Here is a 20,521-nt window from a genome sequence, read left to right on the forward strand (position 1 = left end):
TATATATATATATATAGAACTATTAGACTTTTGCTATAAACAAAAATACAAATGTATACACACAAATAGCAAGAGCCATAATAGTAAATGCCTTTAAGTTTGTTACTACTCTGTTTAATTAAATAAATTACTAAATTTCTGTTATGTGAAATAAATGATAAAATAGATGAGATTAATTTGTTCCTTTTTTAGATATAATTAAATTTAAAATTATTAATTAAATAGTATATATGTGTCAACATATTGAAGTGCCTCAAAAATTCAAAAAAAAAAATTATATTCAAGTGCCTAATTAGAAGATAAGAAAAAATATATTCATGATTAATTAACTTTTTGTTAAATTTTTATTTTTTTATTTTAATGAACAAATTAATTAAAATAATTTTGGTACTCTTTTTTATGTTGAAGAAAAGGGTATCATATGAACTCAGTACAAAGAACAATATATGTATTTATTATTAAATTAAATGTTTATGAAAATAATATTTTATTAATATTTTTTATTAAATAACATTTTATAGTTATTTGAATAAAAAACACAAAAGAAAGAAAACGGTGCCGTTGGTAGTCTTCCTCGCCCTTGGTTCCTTGGCATTATCAAATTGTTCCTTGCCAAAACGGAATTCGCATCCCCATATTCTCATTTTAACAATAGCCGTAAAAAACAGTGACCTGAGAGAGCAACTAAGCAACTCCGTGAAAACGCCCCCAAAAAAACAAACACGAAAAAAACTTTGATCCGCGACTGTAAGTGTTTCTAGGGTTTGTCCGTTTCTGCAAACGATGGCGATGGCTGCGCTCAGACGCGAAGGGAAGCGTTTCGCCCCTCTGATCTCTCCCCGCCCAATCACCGCCGTCGGATCCTCTCCTCTCGCTCCCACTCACGAGTACGGATCTCACTCTCTTGATGTCTCACCTTCTCATCTATCTCTATGATCTGATCGCACTTCTCCTAATTTACATTGATTTCTGCTTCAACGCTTAACAACTCTGGCAAAAGCAAAAAGGGGTTTTGATTTTTTTTGCATTTCCCCATTTTATTTGGGGGACAAATGGTGCATTTTCCTTTTTCTTTCTTGGTAACCTAACGGAGAATCTTTTCTATTTGGCTTATTTAACTGATTAGATTTTGCATTGTTGCTGTGGAAAGGAAGTTTTGTATGACACATTTTAATATTTCCTTGTTTTTTCTAATTCTGTGTATATTATTCCTTAATTTGTTTATAAAATGAATATTTTTTAAATAATTTTTAATTCTGTGTAATATTTCTCTGGTAATGGAAATGAATGCGATAATTTTTTTATGATAGTGGTTTTTTGGCCAATGCGATTGAATATGTATCTAAAATTGAGCTAACCAGTTGGTAGTGGTGCATTCAATAATTTAAATTTTCAAAAGAAGGGAAAATATATATTTGTATGTATGTGTGTGTATGTGTATACCAAATAATTAATTGAACCTCATAAGATTTATAACGAAATTTATATTTTTACAATTTTCTTTTATTCACTTTGAACTACTGAATAAATCAACTTGGATGGCAGGGATGAGGGTCCTATTGGAGTTCGATATATTTCAACTCAAGTTGGTAAGAATTGGTTCCATTTTTTTTTGTTTCTTTGTCATGTGATGTTGTACATACATGGTTGTCATGTGATCTTGATGAAAAATAAAATTTGGGTGGTGGTCTATTCATGCAGTTAGAAACAGGATGAAGAGTGTCAAGAATATTCAGAAAATCACAAAGGCTATGAAGATGGTTGCAGCCTCAAAGTTGAGAGCAATTCAAACTAAAGCTGAGGATTCCCGTGGCCTCTGGCAGCCATTTACTGCACTTCTTGGCGATACTCCCAGTATGTCCATAAACAAGCCTTTGATATGTATCAATTACTGAGCAAATTTCAGTTGAATTTCTCTGTGTTCTCATTGCACTTTGCTGAATGTTTGTTATGTGAATTGTTAATTTGTGCTGCCTTCCATTTATCTTGCATTGGTGCTCATGTTGTGAATCATATGGGGCTGTGGATTAGTTTTTATCCTACATATTCCCTCTTTATCTGGAAGGTTTACACAATTGTAAGTTTGCTATTTTATTGATAACAGAGCAATGTGAGCAGATTAGCTGCACTTTTTTAAATGTTTCTTAGGGTTGTTTGTTTGAGAACCAGGTGAGTATTTTTCCTTCTCTGTCCTAAGATTTATATATGTAGATAAATTCTAGAAGATGGATTTTGCATTGAAAATACATCATTGGTTCGGTTGATTGGCGGAGTAATCATGATTTTGATTTCTCATAAAATTATGCAGCATGGTGGTATGTGCATGGCCTTGCTCTAAAAGAATATAAACTTTAAAGAGGCTCTTGCTATTTATGGAACTGGCGCTTTATCGATAATACCTGGCTGGACTAGGTTAATTATGTAGCATTACTTGATTCAGGTTGAAATAGAGTGGTAGTCTATGGATAATAGTCAATAAATCTGAAGTTTTTAAAAAACTGGAAACTAATAGATTTTCTTGCTATATGAAGGGAAATCTTTAGCTTGACCAGTAAATATGGTTAATACTGTCAAATATGCTTTGGAAATTTGCTTAGTTAAGGTTATAGGGTTGTTGCTTATTCATTTTCTTGTTTTATCCTTCTACAATTTTGTTATATTGTATAATAGTCTTTTTGCTTCTATCAAAAGTATATTTTCTTGTCAGCCTCATTTTATAAATATGTCTTGTCGCAATGCAGGTGTTGATGTCAAGAAGAATGTTATTGTGACCGTATCTTCAGACAAAGGTCTCTGTGGTGGAATTAACTCTACATCAGTCAAGATAAGCAAGGCTCTCCACAAGTTAAACTCTGGTATATCTGCTGAGCAACTTAATATTTTTCTGCTTGTTTGTTTTTCTGATAGTTGGTGTTCTATTGGATGATTCTTATGACTTGCATATCTTTATTGCTGCAGGTCCTGAAAACGAAACAAAATATGTTGTCTTGGGAGAGAAGGCAAAGGCTCAAATGGTTCGTGACTCTAAAAAGGACATTGAGTTAATCATAACTGAGCTGCAGAAGAATCCTTTGAGCTACACTCAGGTCTGTCGTTGTGCTTTTATTTGCAATTTTCTGAGGAAAGAACCTCTTTGTACAAGTTGAAATTTTGATTGCTATATTGAATGCTTTTCTTTCTTTAAGGCTGTGTTTTGGTTATGCAGGTTGTTTTGACCTTATATCTTATGTGTCAGTGAATGCAATGTTTCTTGACTGGTTCCTTGCGATGTGGACCAGGAATTGGGGTTCTATCAAATTAAGAAAATCTGGTCATGTGGTGGGCAAGAACCTATGTTTATAGTGTTTAATTTGAAGATAGAAGATAATTAAGGGAGAAAAAGACTCCATTGTCAGGGTGAAAATAAAAAAAATAACGATTCAACCTACTTACTGGCCTGGGAAGTGAATAGTATCCTTAACTGTAATTTAAGGAGGGGTGAACCTTGGAGGTTGTTTTGGTGTGGATCTGGTTAGAATTTGATAGATGGCACTTCCAGGGATGCTTTGAGGTTGTTTATCTGTCAGAGTGTTGGAAAATAAAGAATAAGAAGAGGATAATATCTAGGCTTCTCACCAAGATCACCTTGGTCTTCACACCAGAGAGCCTCAGTGTTCCCACCAAAGGCCTTAAAGGCTTCACATATGGGGTTAGGAATTTCTTCACACAACCCTAAAGAGCATGAACAGCTGAAAAATTCACATATAGTAGTAGTACTTGAAAGAGCTAGCTATAATGTATATGTTTAGTATTTTAGTAATCCTACTTTCACAACTAGAATATCCAAAGTAAGAACTACCAAAATCGATTCAAAGAAGATCTAAACTGTGAAGGAAAACAGAATAGTGGAAGGAAACCTTAAATAGACCTTTCTACTCAAATTATAAGATTTATATAGAATATCAAGAATCACTGGAATGCCAGATTCATAAATCCAAGAAAACTTATATATATGGAATGTATGTTGTAATTCTGGCTTAAATAATGTTGTAATTCTGTCCAACATCTAACAAACACTGCAATTTCAAATTTTCTTGGAGTTGAATCTTGACTTGCCTCAACCAATTTCTTTGCTGCATCACCATCTCTTTAATCATTTTTTGTCTTCTGCTTGTAGATTGTGATTGAATGTGTTTACCATTGACCTCTTTTGATAAACTGGAATTTCCTAATCAAAATTTATCTCTTTTTGATGGACTTTTTCTATTTCTTTTTGCCATACAAATAATTGCACCTTCAGGTCTCTGTTCTTGCTGATGATATCTTAAAAAATGTGGAGTTCGACGCTTTAAGGATTGTCTTCAACAAGTTTCATTCAGTGGTTTCATTCCTGCCAACAGTGTCAACTGTATTATCACCTGAAGTGAGTGCGACAAGAATCCTTCGGCTGTATAGTTTTGCTTGTTTGCTCTCTTTTCCTGTTAAATGTTGCTCTACTCTTGTCGCTGGATTTTTATTGGTGATATGTTGATATAGATTGTTGAAAGGGAAGCTGAAGCTGGGGGAAAGCTCAGCGAACTAGACTCATATGAAATAGAAGGTGGTGAGACAAAGGGTGAAATACTTCAAAATCTGGCAGAGTTTCAGTTCTCTTGTGTAAGTCCTGCTGTTTGGAGCAGAAGTCCTTATTTCTTGTTATTCTGAATGAAAGTCCTACCATAAAGGCTTGACCTATGAATAATTGGATATAAGCATTTAATGAACAAAGCTTCCATCTTTAAAATTTGTGAATTTGACTTGAAACCCTAGGTCTAGGTCTTAGAGAGCTGTATTATGATGACAAGTACCTCTTGCTGGGTACTGCTTATCATTGAAATGATTCCTATGATTTTGGAGATAAAATAAATAATTAATTGATTAGGTTCCAATGGTTTTGATAGAGCTCTAAGTTTCACTTATTTACTAGTTTTATAGCAAATTCTGCTGAGCAGTGTTGCCGGGACAAAGGCCTTACTCTCTCTTTGTCAAATCAATCTGGATTGCCAAGTACAAAGAGTTGATAAGAGAATTTAGCACCTTTGTGCCTGTGATCTTGATTAAGGCATAAGCCACCTTATCTTATTACTAGTCAGTAATCTGTCAAAAACATAAACTTAAAATTGTCTTCTTGTTTTTTTCCCTACCTACTGGTATGTGCTGTAGTCTCTGTTATCCACCATAAAAGGATTCTCATATTTTCCCCAGGTTATGTTCAATGCGGTGTTGGAGAATGCGTGTAGTGAGCAAGGGGCAAGGATGTCTGCTATGGATAGCTCAAGCAGAAATGCTGGGGATATGCTCGATCGCCTTACTCTTACATATAACAGGTCTCTCTCCCTCGCTCCCTCCTTCCCTCCCTCTCTCACTGGCATACATGCAGACATGCACATAAGCTTTTGTTTCATGTGAATCAGTTTCTTACTTTAACTAGTATTGTTAGTCACTAATGTTGTGTGAAGCATCATTTACATGTTTTTATTCCTTTTCATAGCTGATGTATATACTCGTGTTACAGAACCCGTCAAGCTTCGATTACCACCGAGTTGATTGAGATTATATCTGGAGCATCAGCGCTGGAGGGTTAATTGCAAAATTTCTACTGCTAGATTGTTCTGATGGTGACGAATTAAAAATCTGAGTGGACACATTTTGTTTTTGAACGTTTTGTTGGGCTGCTGCAATAATGTCCCAGTGTTAAAACTTGGTTTCTGGGAATAAAAATTATTTTTATGATGTTGAGATTCATTTTCTTTAAAATTGTACTTGATTGTTGGTGGTTGGGGCTGCAACAGAGAGATTCTGTAAATCTTTATTTCAGTTATTGCCTTGCATTCCTATTGACCAAAGAGCTGCATGTTGTAATGGATAATTCATTTCATCTTTAAAGGCAAATGCTTAATGGCACAGATTTGCAGAGATGGTAATCTTTGTTAACGCATTTGTCTGACGGATTACTTACATTTTTGAGGATAGCTGGCTGATAGGCGTCCAGGAGATACAAAGGTTTCATCATGCACACGTCATTGCAAAATAATCTCCCACGTGGCAAGTTTTCAGGTCTTAAATACTTTTGATATCATACTACATTCTTAAAAGCAACAACTAAAATAATTCCTTTGGAGTATTCAAAGTCAATATATTAATTATGAATTATATAGGTTCAGCTATTTAGGTATCAATTTTATGTAATTTAAGCTTTTTTTTTTTCATTACACTATTTTCAGTATACAAATTAGTCGAATAATTAATTAATGTAAATAAATTGTTAATTTTTTTATCTGGTGTAGTCCGTTGTGTAGCAACTGTTTACCTTCGTAAGAAGTGTTACATACATGCTACTTAATAAACTAATAATTAAACCTTTTTAAAATGCAGGCTGTGCATATCTATTTCGCTGTAAGTAAAATCATAATAGAAATAGGGATATGTGATACGCAAGTAATTCTAGCTATTTGGTGTTTAAAACCGCTTTCTAATATCACCACCTTGACCTACCGTCTACCGTTTCTATACATTCAACCTACGCGAGGCATTCGGACAAGCCCAAACAAACATTGGTTCAGTTCAGTGCTCAACATTTAATATTCATATTAATTATGCAAAATGTAATTTTACATATATATGTATTGTTTGTTAATATGTAACATGAGGTCAATAATAAACTATAAATGGGTTATGCATGGTATATTGTTTAAAACTAAAGGCCTACATCTTAATGGTAGTATTGAATGGATGACATGTCTGCTTCACTAATAAACAGCTAGCATATAGGGACAAGGGAACAGAGAGAGTAAGACGAAGCAGAAGCAACAAATAATAAGGAAGAAAGTAGTAAAATAAACATGATGTTAGACCCAAAAAGGAAGTTCTTAATAAATTCAACTCCACTAACCAAAGCTAATCAAAGAATCATGTTGCTGCAATTTTCATAATGAAATTAATTTACTATGTTTGAATCAAAAACTCTGCCTCCCGGCCCAGTGCAGATATCCAAACCCTTCAAGCTGGTTGCAATCCTGGCAAGCTCTTCCTTCTCAATATAATCAGCTTTCACAATCCCCACCTCGGCAACCGTGGCGTACCCTTGCTCCATCTCACCCACACCCCTTCGTTCGGCCACTTCCATCGCAAACTCTGCCATCTTTGGAGCCAAGAACTTGCATGCACTGTCATCAAACCCTAAGCTCGAAAGCATCTTCTCAACATACAACTCGTTTTCTTCCAGGAAAATAAACGTCGTCGGGATGGCAAAGAAGGTGCAACGCTCAGGGTTGGTGATATCATCGATAAGGAATTCAAGGCCTTTCTCAGACTTGATTAGCAGTTGGTATCTCGATCGAATGCGCAACTCTATAAAACCAGAAAGATTGAAAAATGGGTATTTCCAAGTTAAGTCAGCTGCGGAGATGCTTAAGTCGCAAGCAACTGTGATTGCCATTGATGAGGCTTCGAATGCTTTTCTCTCAAAAGACTAGGGCTGTTAATCTGGCACTTACGGGGGTTTATATAATCCAAAATAGAGTAGGAAATCTAAGTCGGTGGGTGCTAAAAATTAAAACAAAACAAAAAAAAAATCTAATTTAAATTGATCCATTACATCAGAATCCAGTAGGTGGTCAATGGGATTTTTGTTGTAACATGTTTTGACAAACTCTATATATTTGATTAATATTGTTTGAAAAAGAAAATCAATTTGCATTGTCAGATTTATCAATGAAATTATAGTCTTCAACACTGAACTATATTTTAAAGGTTTATTTCTTTTATTATTCTTTTTATTTTTTTTATAAAAAAAAAACCTAGGTGAAAGCCATGCTTTGTTTTTATAATCTGTATTACATTTTATCCATCTAATTTTTCTAATTTATTTCTTCTATAGAAATATACTCTTCATAAAAAAGATACATTTTCCAATGATCATTCCTTTTAGTTTGCTATAAACTAATTTTTTGAAATATTTTTTTCCAAATTATAGGGTATGCTATTTTCTCATAGTAAATTTTTAATTTTAATTAAATTAAGAAAACAGAGATTCACATTTAAAACCTCTATCCTAGAAACAAGTGAGGATTTGCTAGTGATTTGATTTCAAAGGGAAGGTTTAGAACAATGAGTGTATTTCCTGTCCCTAATTAGAGTTACATATAGCAATAATTAGTTGCAAAGAGTTTTACTCAACAACATGCATATGAAAGATAGACCTACAATTCTACACTGTGATTTGAAATACCTTTTATTCACCAAGGTAATATAAAATGATTGTTAGTCCACAGAATTACATTACTGGAATCGCCCTGGATAATGGGTGTGGAAGTGAAGAAAAAAGGACCATTGATTATAATCATAAGGACTAGAGAATGGCATTGAGAAGCATTTTACAAATAGCATCCTGATGTGAATAAAAGAAAGAAGAAACAATATCCCTTAGAGCGACCCAATGCACTCCTCAAAGCTTGCAGCACATCATCCAAGCTCTCCATGAAAAAGTGCAGTTGAAGAAGGAATTGATCATGCCAAGTTTAGGAGGAGGTGCATTTGGTAGAGTATTTGGAGGAGCAAGACCAAATACCTTGAGAGTGCCAAGAAGAGGCATATTCAGAATGCTCTACAATATATTCCAAGACCAAATGCTATGAGTCCAATAGCAAAAGGAATGGTTTATGTAGCCCAAATTTATTAACAGAATCACAAAACCAAACTGAGTCAAGCGTAGTCTGGGATGCAGCACTCTAAGCCCATATTTTCGACTTGACTAGACTCTTTGTTTTCAAGGGTTTCGAACCCTTTATGTAATGTACAAAACTAGGACCACAAGTGCAATGCAAGATTGAAACTAAATACTCCGACATATATACACACACACACACACATACAAGTGCTTCCTTCCTTACATATATACATCCACTTGTCGCTTTTGAGGGATTTTCCTTGTATCAGATTAAAGCATAAAGAAGCTGCTGCATGCATGCTCTGCTTGCTTGCTATCAAGTCGGAACAGCTAAATTGCTGACACTCTTCTCTTACGTTCCTTTTAGATACTATTTTGTATTATAATGGGGATGTAAATAATGAGTGTCCTTGCTACGTAAGTGGGGTTGCACAATTCTGAAAGCTTACACTTGGCTCTGGTACCAGAAAAAGCGTACCCCTCAATCTTCATAAATACATATAGTGCATGTATATAATTAATTATTTGTACATATATAATCTTCATGAAATTAACCCATGCATTATTTAGAGAGAGCATAGATGTATAGAGCTGTTTAATTAATCAGTTATACAAACCAAACACAGCCCACCGCTTCACCAAGCAAGAAATCAAGAGATTAGGAGAAGATTTGGTTCTATATAAAACGTCTCAATTTCATGCATGGGTTTTCCTTGTTTTTTTATGGATTCCTCTCTAAACTCTACCTGCTCTCACTTAACCTTATATTCCCCATCTCTCCATTTCTAACAAAACCTCTTTGCCTTAAAATAACTCATCCCCAGCATCTTATTCCTACCAAACCGAAGAATATACATATTAGTATCTTCTACGCTAGCTCCTCAACTTTTTCTATCTTTTCATTCTGCACACTCAACCGCATCCAACTCCAATAAAACCAAAACACTTTCCAAAACCAAACTCATGACCTCCCATTGCTTCTCCAGCAAAAACCATGCCATTTCTTTCCTCTTATTCCTTCTGTCCCATTGATCAAATCCACTCAAACTTGACCACCCAAATCTGAAAACATCTCAGCTCGTCACTTTCTTTTCCTCCAAGGAAAAAACCAACTCCAACGCCTATACAATCATTTTAAACAACCCAACATTGTTACTCGGAGAATATAGGACAAGAGAGAAACGCAAAGCCTTCAATGGAGATGCGTAAAGGGTCTCAATCAGCTCAAAAGCACCCAGCTAACTTAGCTCTTTCACCATCTTCTTCTTCCTCCTCCTGCTCCTCTTCTAGTGCTAGCGTTGTGCCTCTTACCTGCTCTCCGGTCGAACAAACCGCACTGCCATATAGGTTGGGGAGTAGACGGATATCCGTAGTCAGCTTGTCTGACTGTGAACGGCTGAGATTTGTGGACACTGCAGGGAGCGAGTGGAGGAATGTTGAGAACCGGTTCAACCGGCTTGCCACCACCGTAAACGGGCATGAACCGGTTGTGAAGTGGTCGGATTTTGGTTCTTGCATAGGTGAGAATTACATGTAAAGCTAAATTTGTTTTGGAAAACCAATGCCTCCCAGGCTTTCACCATGCTAGCTTGCAATGTTAATGTAGCTAGCTAGCCATGACAATGCCACGTAGCAGTGCTCTCATTGCCAGCAGATGAGCATGCAGTAGTTGCTTTGGCCATGTTGCTCTTTTGGATTATATAATTGTAAAAGAATTACAAATATATACTCCTATCCTAGTTTTGTTTTTTTCCCCAAAGGATATAACTCGAAAAGTTATTTACCAGTTACGATTTACTTTCATGGTGTAGGAATGAGAGAATCACCAGAATTTGCTAACGAGCTCTTAAGAGCACTGAGAGGAAGAAGAGATTGGAAAAAGGATATCACAAAAAATGAACTTCACAATTATTGGTGTCGCATGACAGATCCCTGGTTGGATTCAAGGATAGAATTATTCTTTGACCTGTAATCATCCTCATTACATTTCCCAACAATTTTGATGTTGAATCAGATATACAGCTTACGAAAATTGAATGATCCCTTTTTGTAATTTTTCTCAGCTGTGACAGAAATATGGATGGAAGAATCGATGAGAGGGACATCAAGAAGGTGAAAACTAACAATTAATGAACTACCTCACTCTTTTAATTGTTATCGTTTATAGAAATTTGCAGCCAAGCTGAGTCTTTGTAGATTTGGACAATATATGCATAGTAAACCCTCTCACATTTCTGGACACAATTTACAGGTTATCTTGTTAAGTGCTCCCATAAATAAGTTGTCAGTAAAGCACGAGGAAGCTGAGGAACAAGCTAGTTTAATCATGGAAGTGCTTGACATTGAACACCGAGGCTATATCGAGGTATTTCCATTTCAACCTCACTCAGATTTAGTAAATGAAGAACCTTCAGGACAATCGTATCTGTCATGACTGTTCCATATGAAACAGTAAAGTGTTGCGTGGAAAGTTGCTTTTTAAAGTTTTTACTTAGCTTGTCACTGTGTTACCGAACTTATGATCCGGCATTTTTCCATAATTTTGGTAGCCATCTCAATTGGAAAGTCTCTTCAAAGTAAGCTTACCAAAGGGCTCCTCTGCAACTTCATATCAAAAGGATCAAAAACTAGAGCCGACCTCAAAGGCCGAGATCTTGTTTCGGTCCTATTGGAGACGGACATGGATAATTCTGTTTTGGTTGATAGTTTGCTTTGCGCTCTTCACATGGAAATTCATCCAATACAGACATAGAACAGCTTTCCAAGTCATGGGGTACTGTCTATCCACTGCCAAAGGAGCAGCAGAGACCCTGAAATTCAACATGGCTCTGATTCTCCTCCCTGTTTGTCGAAATACGATAACATGGCTACGCAAGAATCGTGGGTTCAACTCGGTTATTCCATTTAATGATAACATCAATTTTCACAAAGTAATTCATCATTTCAACATATAATGTTTTATGAGTCAGAATTTTTTGGAACTCCACGTATGAAATTCATGTTAACAACTTTTCTTTTTTGGTTGCTTTTGTAGCTAATTGCAGCAGGGATAGTGATTGGTGTTATCCTCCATGGCGGCACACATCTTGCATGTGATTTTCCAAGAATTAGTGGATCTGATAGTTCCACTTTTCGACAAACTATAGCAGCTAGATTTGGCTATCAGCAACCGTCATACTTCCAAATATTGGCCACAACAGAGGTTGCAACAGGAATTGCTATGGTGATATTAATGATGATAGCATTTTCACTAGCAACAAAATGGCCTCGCCGCCAGTCTCCTCCACTGCCAAGGTCGGTTCGGAAGGTCACTGGTTATAATACATTTTGGTACTCCCACCATCTATTCATTCTGGTGTATGCTTTGCTCATTGTTCACTCAATGTTCCTCTTCCTGACAGATAATCTAACTGAAAAGACGGTAAGAATGGCATGATTTTATGAGATTGCATGTAGTTAATGTTATGATCATGAATAATTGCTTTCCTAATTATTGCAACTTCATGCAAAGGACTGAAATGAAGTCACAAGATTTTCACTAGTGCCTATCACAATAAATGTCTATCTTTATAAAGTCACCAACCACAAGGTTCATGTCACTTGGATATTTATTATATTTGGTATATGGAATGCGTACTAAACTGTAGGACATGGTTTCAGTGATGAGTGACACGAAGTAAAATTAAAGGCCTGCTAATGCTGCTTGATTGATTAATGAAGTAGAATTTCTGAGCATTTAGTCCATGTAATTTCCGAATTAGTGTTTGATTAGTTATATATGACATGAGTTGCGATATTAAGAATCTTCTTTCTTAGACTTGGATATATATTGCCATACCGGTTCTATTATATGCCGGAGAGCGGATAATTCGAGCCATAAGATCAGGGTTTTGTGAGGTAGAAATTTTGAAGGTATGGTATATAACTTCATCTCAAGCTCTTTAACAATTGTCAAATGCAAAGATAACTTTATATGCATATCAATTTGATATAAGCTTCTCTCTTGTTGTTTCTAATTCTAAATACAGGTAAACCTGTATCCAGGAAAAGTGTTGTCCCTCAAATGGCGAAAACCAGAAGGTTTTATTCACAAGAGTGGCATGTACATTTTCATCCAGTGCCCTCAAATTTCACCCTTTGAATGGTAAATTTTTTGATGTATTTAATTCAATATTTTACAAAATTTTGTTTTAATGTTAGGATGAGCTAATTTGGATGATATTCCATGAACTTTTATTCTGTCTTTGTTGATTGGGAATAGCTTACTGATACTGTTCAAGATTATTTTGAATAGCAATCTGAGTAATCCTACAGTATTAATTTTTACCTTTGTTTTGTTCTCTCCCAGGCACCCATTTTCCCTAACTTGTGGACCAAAAGATGATTACTTAAGTGTGCATATCAGAACTCTTGGAGACTGGAGCTATCAGCTATACGGTCTCTTCCAGGAGGTATACATATGTGAAAAAAGCTACAGGTTCTGTATTCAAATAAGTATGCAAAAAACCTGAATGTACTATTCCTCCCGTATCTGGTTTTTCCAGGCACAAGTAACAAGACTAAAGCAATATCCCAAAATCTATATTGATGGACCTTATGGTGCGGCTTCACAAGACCACATCAAGTATGATATTGTGGTGATGGTTGGCCTTGGCATAGGAGTCACACCCTTTATTAGCATCCTCAAAGATTTTGCTAGCCGTGTCAAAAAACCAAACATTAATCATGTGGTAACTTCATCTGCAAGCTGTTGTTATGAAACACAATTCAAGTAAGCTTCTGTTCTTAGATTGACAGAAAGTGTTCTGACAATTATGTAGGCAGCCAGCGGGGAAGGCAGAATTGAGAAAGGTCCATTAAAAGCTTATCTTTATTGGGTTACAAGAGAACAAAGCTCTCTTAATTGGTTCATGGATATCATGCAGGAAATAGCAGAAACAAACCAAAAGCAGGTTAATCCCAACAGAATCCTTATTAATTCCTTATCCCCAAGTGTGTATTGAGAACAAATTCACTAACAAATTGAAATTTACTTAGATGTTCATCCTAGTGAAAATCATCCAAATCTTTTCCTCACTCCATTGTAAATTCTATAGTCTGTTGTAGAGGTATTCAATTTCCTAACCAGTGTATATCAAGAGGGAGATGCTCGGTCGGCTTTAATCAGCATTATTCAATCCCTGTATCATGCCAAGAATGGAATGGACATTGTCTCTCGAACTCCGGTGAGTATGATGCCAACCAATATTTTGTGATGTCTTATATCCATCCTAAAATGATCGATGCTAGATTGCTAGGTTGATTAGATTACCTAGGATGTTTTCTTATGCAAATACAAATAGACTTTGTAATCTCAAGTGATATACTATTCAGGTACATACCCATTTCGCTAGACCAAATTGGTTCAACATCTTCTCAAAATTGGCTCGGGGACATAGAGGAGAACGGATTGGTGAGAAAAGCTTACCTTCGCCAACAACCATCATAGAACTCTATTGTTACCATGCTATTTTTAACCATTAGCATTCTAAGGTGGGTTATTCTTCTTTACACTGTGGTTTATGAGAAGTGTGTTCGGTTTGGACAGGGGTTTTCTACTGTGGACCATTGGCATTAGCAAGAGAATTGGAGAGGCTGTGCACCAAATTCTCCACCAAAACCACTACAAGATTTGTATTTCATAAGGAGAACTACTAGTAGATCTTTCTGTTTTCAAACTTCTATCATCTCCACAACAGGAAATGGCACAACCCTTTTAGTGTTGTATGGTGTGTTGGCTTTTCAAAGGCAGGCCAAGTTGAACATGAAATGAAGCAATAGAAAAGAAGAAAAAACATGTTATGTATATTGAAATCCATGCATTTGGCATCTAGAAGCAATGGAATTGCAAAGTGCAAAGTAATTTAAAAGCTTAATTAAATGTAGATAGAAACTGCAAGCTTAGGAAAGATAGATCCCTCTTATCTTAAAGAGATGATTTTCCTTGCACTGCATCATAGGACTTAGGTGGTTCCCTCTGTTTGTTCCTCCTCGCTAACTTCGTCTCCAAGTTTTTTCCCTCTCCCAGTTAGCTACCCTTTCGCTTTCTACCATCAGCATCTCAACCATCTCCCTTGACTTTTGTGTACATAACATAGCCTCTTTTTAATGCATTCTGTTTAAAAGATACGAGAGGGAGCAATTATCTGTTCCACAAATCTAATACCCAAAATTCCTCTGCCTCTATGCTCCTGTTGTCATCAAATGCATCGTGACATGAAATTGTGTAACAATCATCTCCAAATTTTATCGGACTAATGAAATGGTTTCAAAATGGGTATAATATGATTGTTTTTAAAATTTTATTTATTTCTATAAAGAAAAAAATTACAGATAATAAATTTTGAAAATATAATAAACTACAATAATTAATTGTGTTTAGATTGACAAAAATAATCCAATAAGCATCCAATCTGTGTAAAACAAGATTACTAACCTTTTATAAAATTTTTGTAAAATAAAATAGTATTTTTTCTGTAACAAAATAGTAAAAAAAAAGTTTGAAAAATATTACGAAAGAAATAAAAGATTTTTTGAAGTTGATTCTTTTTATTCTTTAGAACCAAAGGAAAATCTATTTATAAGCATAAATATTTATCCCTTAGGTACAATTAACAGTTAATTTAAATTAAAAAAAAATTAAATTTAAACACGGTTTGAAAAAACTCTAATTTACACTTTAACTTATTTTAATCCAATCATTATAAATTTATTATCCTCTTTATTTAAAAATCTCTTTCTTCTTTACTTCCTTTAATGGACGTGGATACACGTAGTATTATTAAAAATGTCCAACATGTACGACATAATTGTATAAATTAAAATATTAAACTAACTTTTTGTGTTTTATTACTCATTTTTCAACCACAATATTATAGTAAAATTCAATAGAATCATTTACACGGTTAGTTGATGCTACTGATTCATTTCAAGTCATCCTCGTACAAATTCCTTAGCTTATTCTGTATCTGAACTTCTTTAGGTTGGAGCAAGGATAGTTTACCTGTTCGCTCCATGGCCAATTTCGTGGTTGATGCAAGCCTTTGGGCTATGTCTCATCAAAATGATAGTGCCCCTTTAGGAATAAAGTATAACTCTGCCAATTCTGGCTTTTCTTTTGTAGAAATAAACTAGTTTTTACCTTTTAAAGACTCAAATAAATCATAAAAAGGAAAAGGAAAAGACCATAGAAAGGGTTCGGTCTTCACCAACCACGAGTGGGGGGTGTGTAAATTACCCTGAACCGGGAATCTTTTTGGGTAATTTCGATTATGGTAGTTGGGGGAGGGAGTGCGCACCGAGAGCAAAGAGAGAAGCTCCAACAACTTGAAAATATAACAGAGAGGAGAGATCCGAAAACAGGGAATCAAAGAGAAAGCTGCCACCATTCACCAACAAAGGTTTCGATAGCTAAGCATCTTTTTTATCTCTAAAGGATAGCAGTAAGCTTCGCTTTTCCACCTTTTCCTTTTTGGGTTCTTCATTTTGTTACATTCTGCATGTATTTTTCATGTTTTCTAGTTTGCCTTCTTTCTTTTCCCTTCATTTATGGTGATAATTCCCTTCTCTGTTTCCTTTGTTTTGCTTGCGGAGAAAATGAGAGGATTAGCTTTATTGTACTTGCAAAATCTCTGAATCTGGGTTGTTGTTTTATATGATGAAATCATTCCATGCCTCCCTAAATGTGTTTCTTTTGTATTCTTTTTTTCGTAATTGTACGATGACGAACTTTTTTATTGAAATGGGTTATTATGATTCTGCTGAATATGGCGAGTTTGGCATGTTATCTGATTTAAGTTTTGATTTTTGATGGTATTGGAGGATTTTGCTGTACTATTTTGAATTGTTGGAAACAGGTCATTTTGATGGAAGGCTTGGCGGCTTCACGAATCATCTCAATTCAAGCTTCTTGTAGACGGCATTACTCTGCTTTTCTCCCTACTTTTTCCTTGCAGTTACGGAAAATCTCGAATAGAGGTCAAGTTTGGATGATGAAACGTCCTAAGTCGTTGGAGTTGATTGCCGCTTCAGTTCAACCATTAGAAGCCTCAACTACTGGCCACTTTGATAATATGCAGCCTTCAAAAGGTTTTATTTTTTGTAGTTCTAGTGATCTTATATTGCTTTAGTTGAGTTCCAACGGTTTTGGATAGAAAGTAGGAAATTGGCTTAAATTTAAGCTTATAATGGTTTTTGAATTTTATGGACTTCAATGATGAATGCTTGGTCAGTTTTTAATTAACTTTTCAATGTCTTTTAGTGGTACGGTGATTGCCTTTATTGATACTTGCCTTTATTACATTATAGAGGTACTTGAGCTGTGGAGAAGTGCTGATGCAGTGTGCTTTGATGTGGATAGCACTGTGTGCATAGATGAGGGAATAGATGAACTTGCAGAATTTTGTGGGGCTGGAAAGGCTGTTGCAGAATGGACTGCAAGGTTGGTTGTCCAATTCATTTTGCATACTTCAATTCCGTTAATGTTGTAGAGCTTAGATAGTTGATTCTGGTTTTGGTTTGCTAGAGCGATGGGTGGTTCTGTTCCTTTTGAGGAGGCCTTGGCTGCCAGATTGTCTTTGTTCAAACCTTCCGTGGCTCATGTCCAGGATTTTCTTGAGCAAAGGCCACCAAGGTATGAGGCTTGTACTTCACTGTCTTGTTTATAACTTGTTATGTTCAACATATGACTAGGATGTTTGGGTAGTTTGTGGAGTTGAATTAGTACATTCTGCCAAGAAGCCATGATTTGCTTGAACCTAACAGTGTTCATGCTGCAATATGTTGAGTATTTGCATTTAATATTTTCACATCATTTTATTTTATATTATGTTTAGTTCTAAAGTTTGAGGCTGACTTGACAAGCAAAACAAGTTTCATTTTAGCTCCTACATTATTTTAATGTTGTTACACTATAATAAAACAAAATTCTGGAGCTGCTATTTCGTCGAATAACATTGCTTCTAAAACATCCATCTTAACCTTTAACCAAGATCCTAGATATTTCGGCACCCTAAACCTCACCATCTAAGCAAGGCAAATAAAATTAATTTCTAGTCTCCTTTTTTCTCCTTCTTTTTTAATATTAAGATGATGTTAAGAAATAACAGGACCTGTACTTCTCAGTTTTTGATTTGATCATCATGTCATAGTCATTATTTGTGTAAATTTCAGATTAACTGTGTAATAATTTGTAATTTAAATTAAATTCGAGAAAAAAATTTAAATTTAAATTTGCCCCTTGCATAAGGGCATTCTGGATATTGATAAAGCAACATGTACCAATACTCTAAACCAAACTATGATGTTCTCTAGAAAATTGTTACTGAAAAATAATGGTAGAAGGGTATCAACTCCTCGATGAATAAACCATTTTGAGTTGTCTTTTTTATTTTTTTTGTTACAATATTCCTTTTGTGTTTGTCTTAGTTTTTTTCTTCTCTATAACCTGATGATTGCCAAATAATTCATAAGTTATTCTGAAAAAGAGCCATACTCATTTTTCTTCCTACTGATCTGCAGGATTTCTCCTGGCATAGAAGAATTAGTCAAGAAGCTGAAGGCTACAAATACCAATGTTTATCTAATCTCTGGGGGCTTCCGCCAAATGATCAATGTATGCTACTATGCTGGAAAACACTGGAAAGATCATTTATATTTTTTCTTATTTTTGATAAGGCATTCATGTGGATTTTTGTTTTTCCAATTAACTTTGATCAACCGATTTTTTTATTGTATTGAATAATGAAGTTGGAACTTGAGAAACTGGAGAACATGAGGCTCATGCCAAACAATTTAATGCAAATTGGCAATCCTTACATGACATTAGGTCCTATACAGACAGCAGATGATGACATGGGAACAACCAACTCAATTAAAGACTATTTAAGCATGATACTCTTTCTGGAAAGAGATCCATGATTTCTTGTTCTTTAATTCTTTAAACATGTTGAAGCTGAATGAAAATGGTTAAAAGAAAATGCTCAGCCTGAATACTTAAATGCCTTCATTTATAATGCATAGATGGGTAATGTTATTCTACTACCACACAATGTGGCAAAGGAGATCATTTTCTGCTTTATCAGTTTAGAGTTAGTATTCAGCATGTAGGCTCGTTACTATTGGAAGAGGCATGTCATTAGATAGTAAGATAATCTTCACAATTATTAATGGAATACTCCTGCCAGAAGATGGTTAATTGAGAAAGTTTGTTTGTAGCCTGTTGCATCAATCCTTGGAATTCCACAAGAAAACATTTTTGCCAATAACCTGCTCTTTGGAAGTTCTGGGGAGTTTCTCGGTTTTGATGCTAATGAGCCTACTTCAAGGAGTGGAGGAAAAGCCGCTGCTGTTCAACAAATAAGAAAGGTGAGTCCTGTGGCTGTTTTTTGCATTGGCTGGCTAAAAATTACATTACTAAGTCGATTAAAGTAATTTTCCAGGCTCAGGGATATGAGGTCTTAGTCATGATTGGTGATGGTGCTACTGATCTTGAGGTTAGTAAATTCATCCGAATTTCTTCTAAATATAGTTAATCTTTATTTAAGGGTTGGGTGAAGTTCATAATTTTTTTCCCCAATAACCTTTCCTCTGTGTGACATTTTTGTGCCCCGTTTAGAGAGGAAGATCACTTTATTTTCAATATGCTTTAAAGGGCTTTATGAAAATTTTCAAATATATCTCTGTATGTGTGTGGAAAGAAGGAGAGTGCAGAAAAACTAAAAGGTCATAAGTTTTTTTTTTTTTCTCTTATTTAGAGGAAGGGGGGTGTGGAATGTAACGGGAGGAGTGCCTAGTAATTAAATATTCAAGGTTAAGCTCATTGTCTCTTCATTAAATTTAGTTATATTGTTGAGCATCCTATTGGTTTGTCCAATGCAGAGGAGCAATTTCTGATTGCTTCCCTTAATTGTATTTGAGCAGCATTTTTCTATATCAATGGGATGTTCACATTTTCTTTATTTCTTCCATTTTGCTTCAAATATAGGCCCGTAAACCAGGAGGTGCTGACTTGTTTATTTGCTATGCTGGTGTTCAACTTCGGGAGGCTGTTGCGGCAAAAGCTAATTGGTTGATCTTCAACTTCAGAGATCTTATAAATGCCTTGGAGTAGCTTGTTTGCTTTCCGGTTTTTATGCCTTTTTTTCTTTCCTGTTACAAGTTTTGTGCACGTGTATTATGCATGCATTCTTCATAATTTTTTGCTATAGGTTTAAGTGTATAAAACTCAGAAAACGAATAAAGAGGGGTTGTTTCATATTCTTTCGGCATTGTAAATACCAATGCTTTACATCTTCATACTCATTTTCTTAGGTGAGAAATCTTCTCCGTGGCTCATTCCTTGTTCTATAGAAAGCATTCGAGCAACGTTTAAAGCATTGTGGAAATTGCAACAAGTGGATGGCATTGGCAGGTGTTAAGATAGAGCATGAATTATGTATATTTGTGGATTGGAAGTTGAGACAATGTTGCATGAGAATGTAGTCATAGGTCCCAATAGAACTGGATTTAGTATGTAAATTTAACTAGATTGGTCAAATAAGCATAGAAATATGTGTTTCACTTGGCTTAGGTTTTGCTCTTCTCTTGGGTGTCAAAACCTCATAATGAATATATATATATATATATAAATGATATGATTAGGTTGATGGTCAGGGCGTGTGGATTGGGTCGGATGTTTTGCCCCAAAGCAAGTAACTTATGGCACGTCCAAGCCCATGATAAGTCAGTTTTGGACATATTGCTGTTTGTTCCATACATAAATCAATGCCAACTAGCCCTTATAGCACGTGTTGCATT

At 35.3% G+C, this 20,521-nt stretch overlaps 3 protein-coding genes across 3 annotated transcripts; all 3 read left to right on the forward strand.

The window, feature by feature from the left end:
• Positions 1-645: 645 nt before the first annotated feature.
• ATP3 (gamma subunit of Mt ATP synthase) lies at positions 646-5,932 on the forward strand. Its single transcript, XM_021431497.2, has 9 exons — positions 646-887; positions 1,546-1,589; positions 1,702-1,854; positions 2,742-2,855; positions 2,959-3,086; positions 4,280-4,402; positions 4,516-4,635; positions 5,224-5,345; positions 5,534-5,932. The coding sequence occupies exons 1-9, from the start codon at positions 784-786 to the stop codon at positions 5,601-5,603; spliced, it is 978 nt and encodes a 325-aa protein (XP_021287172.1). The 5' UTR covers positions 646-783; the 3' UTR covers positions 5,604-5,932.
• Positions 5,933-9,697: 3,765 nt separating this feature from the next.
• On the forward strand, positions 9,698-14,503 carry LOC110418522 (respiratory burst oxidase homolog protein A-like). The gene is made up of 14 exons (XM_021431268.2): positions 9,698-10,206; positions 10,498-10,654; positions 10,750-10,798; positions 10,938-11,051; positions 11,236-11,616; positions 11,721-12,107; positions 12,503-12,598; positions 12,715-12,830; positions 13,035-13,137; positions 13,231-13,416; positions 13,507-13,638; positions 13,783-13,911; positions 14,060-14,138; positions 14,274-14,503. The coding sequence occupies exons 1-14, from the start codon at positions 9,882-9,884 to the stop codon at positions 14,381-14,383; spliced, it is 2,364 nt and encodes a 787-aa protein (XP_021286943.1). The 5' UTR covers positions 9,698-9,881; the 3' UTR covers positions 14,384-14,503.
• A 1,316-nt stretch (positions 14,504-15,819) lies between these two features.
• On the forward strand, positions 15,820-19,979 carry PSP (3-phosphoserine phosphatase). The gene is made up of 8 exons (XM_021430767.2): positions 15,820-16,167; positions 16,582-16,813; positions 17,033-17,165; positions 17,250-17,357; positions 18,245-18,338; positions 18,941-19,090; positions 19,165-19,218; positions 19,710-19,979. The coding sequence occupies exons 2-8, from the start codon at positions 16,591-16,593 to the stop codon at positions 19,833-19,835; spliced, it is 888 nt and encodes a 295-aa protein (XP_021286442.1). The 5' UTR covers positions 15,820-16,167; positions 16,582-16,590; the 3' UTR covers positions 19,836-19,979.
• Positions 19,980-20,521: the final 542 nt, after the last annotated feature.

The sequence above is a fragment of the Theobroma umbraticum genome, unplaced genomic scaffold (genome assembly GCF_002168275.2).
Source record: "Theobroma umbraticum cultivar Fairchild unplaced genomic scaffold, ASM216827v3 scaffold_50.0, whole genome shotgun sequence".
Taxonomy (NCBI): domain Eukaryota; kingdom Viridiplantae; phylum Streptophyta; class Magnoliopsida; order Malvales; family Malvaceae; genus Theobroma; species Theobroma umbraticum.

Excerpts from the sequence above, each read along its gene's own strand:
- ATP3 (XM_021431497.2), top strand. The coding sequence starts at position 784 with ATGGCGATGGCTGCGCTCAGACGCGAAGGGAAGCGTTTCGCCCCTCTG. Across the intron at positions 888-1,545 it reads CCTCTCGCTCCCACTCACGA|GGATGAGGGTCCTATTGGAG; the intron begins GTACGGATCTCA and ends CTTGGATGGCAG. Across the intron at positions 4,636-5,223 it reads CAGAGTTTCAGTTCTCTTGT|GTTATGTTCAATGCGGTGTT; the intron begins GTAAGTCCTGCT and ends TATTTTCCCCAG.
- LOC110418522 (XM_021431268.2), top strand. The coding sequence starts at position 9,882 with ATGGAGATGCGTAAAGGGTCTCAATCAGCTCAAAAGCACCCAGCTAAC. Across the intron at positions 12,599-12,714 it reads GTGAGGTAGAAATTTTGAAG|GTAAACCTGTATCCAGGAAA; the intron begins GTATGGTATATA and ends TTCTAAATACAG. Across the intron at positions 13,417-13,506 it reads AACCAAACATTAATCATGTG|GCAGCCAGCGGGGAAGGCAG; the intron begins GTAACTTCATCT and ends ACAATTATGTAG.
- PSP (XM_021430767.2), top strand. The coding sequence starts at position 16,591 with ATGGAAGGCTTGGCGGCTTCACGAATCATCTCAATTCAAGCTTCTTGT. Across the intron at positions 17,166-17,249 it reads GTTGCAGAATGGACTGCAAG|AGCGATGGGTGGTTCTGTTC; the intron begins GTTGGTTGTCCA and ends TTGGTTTGCTAG. Across the intron at positions 18,339-18,940 it reads GCTTCCGCCAAATGATCAAT|CCTGTTGCATCAATCCTTGG; the intron begins GTATGCTACTAT and ends GTTTGTTTGTAG.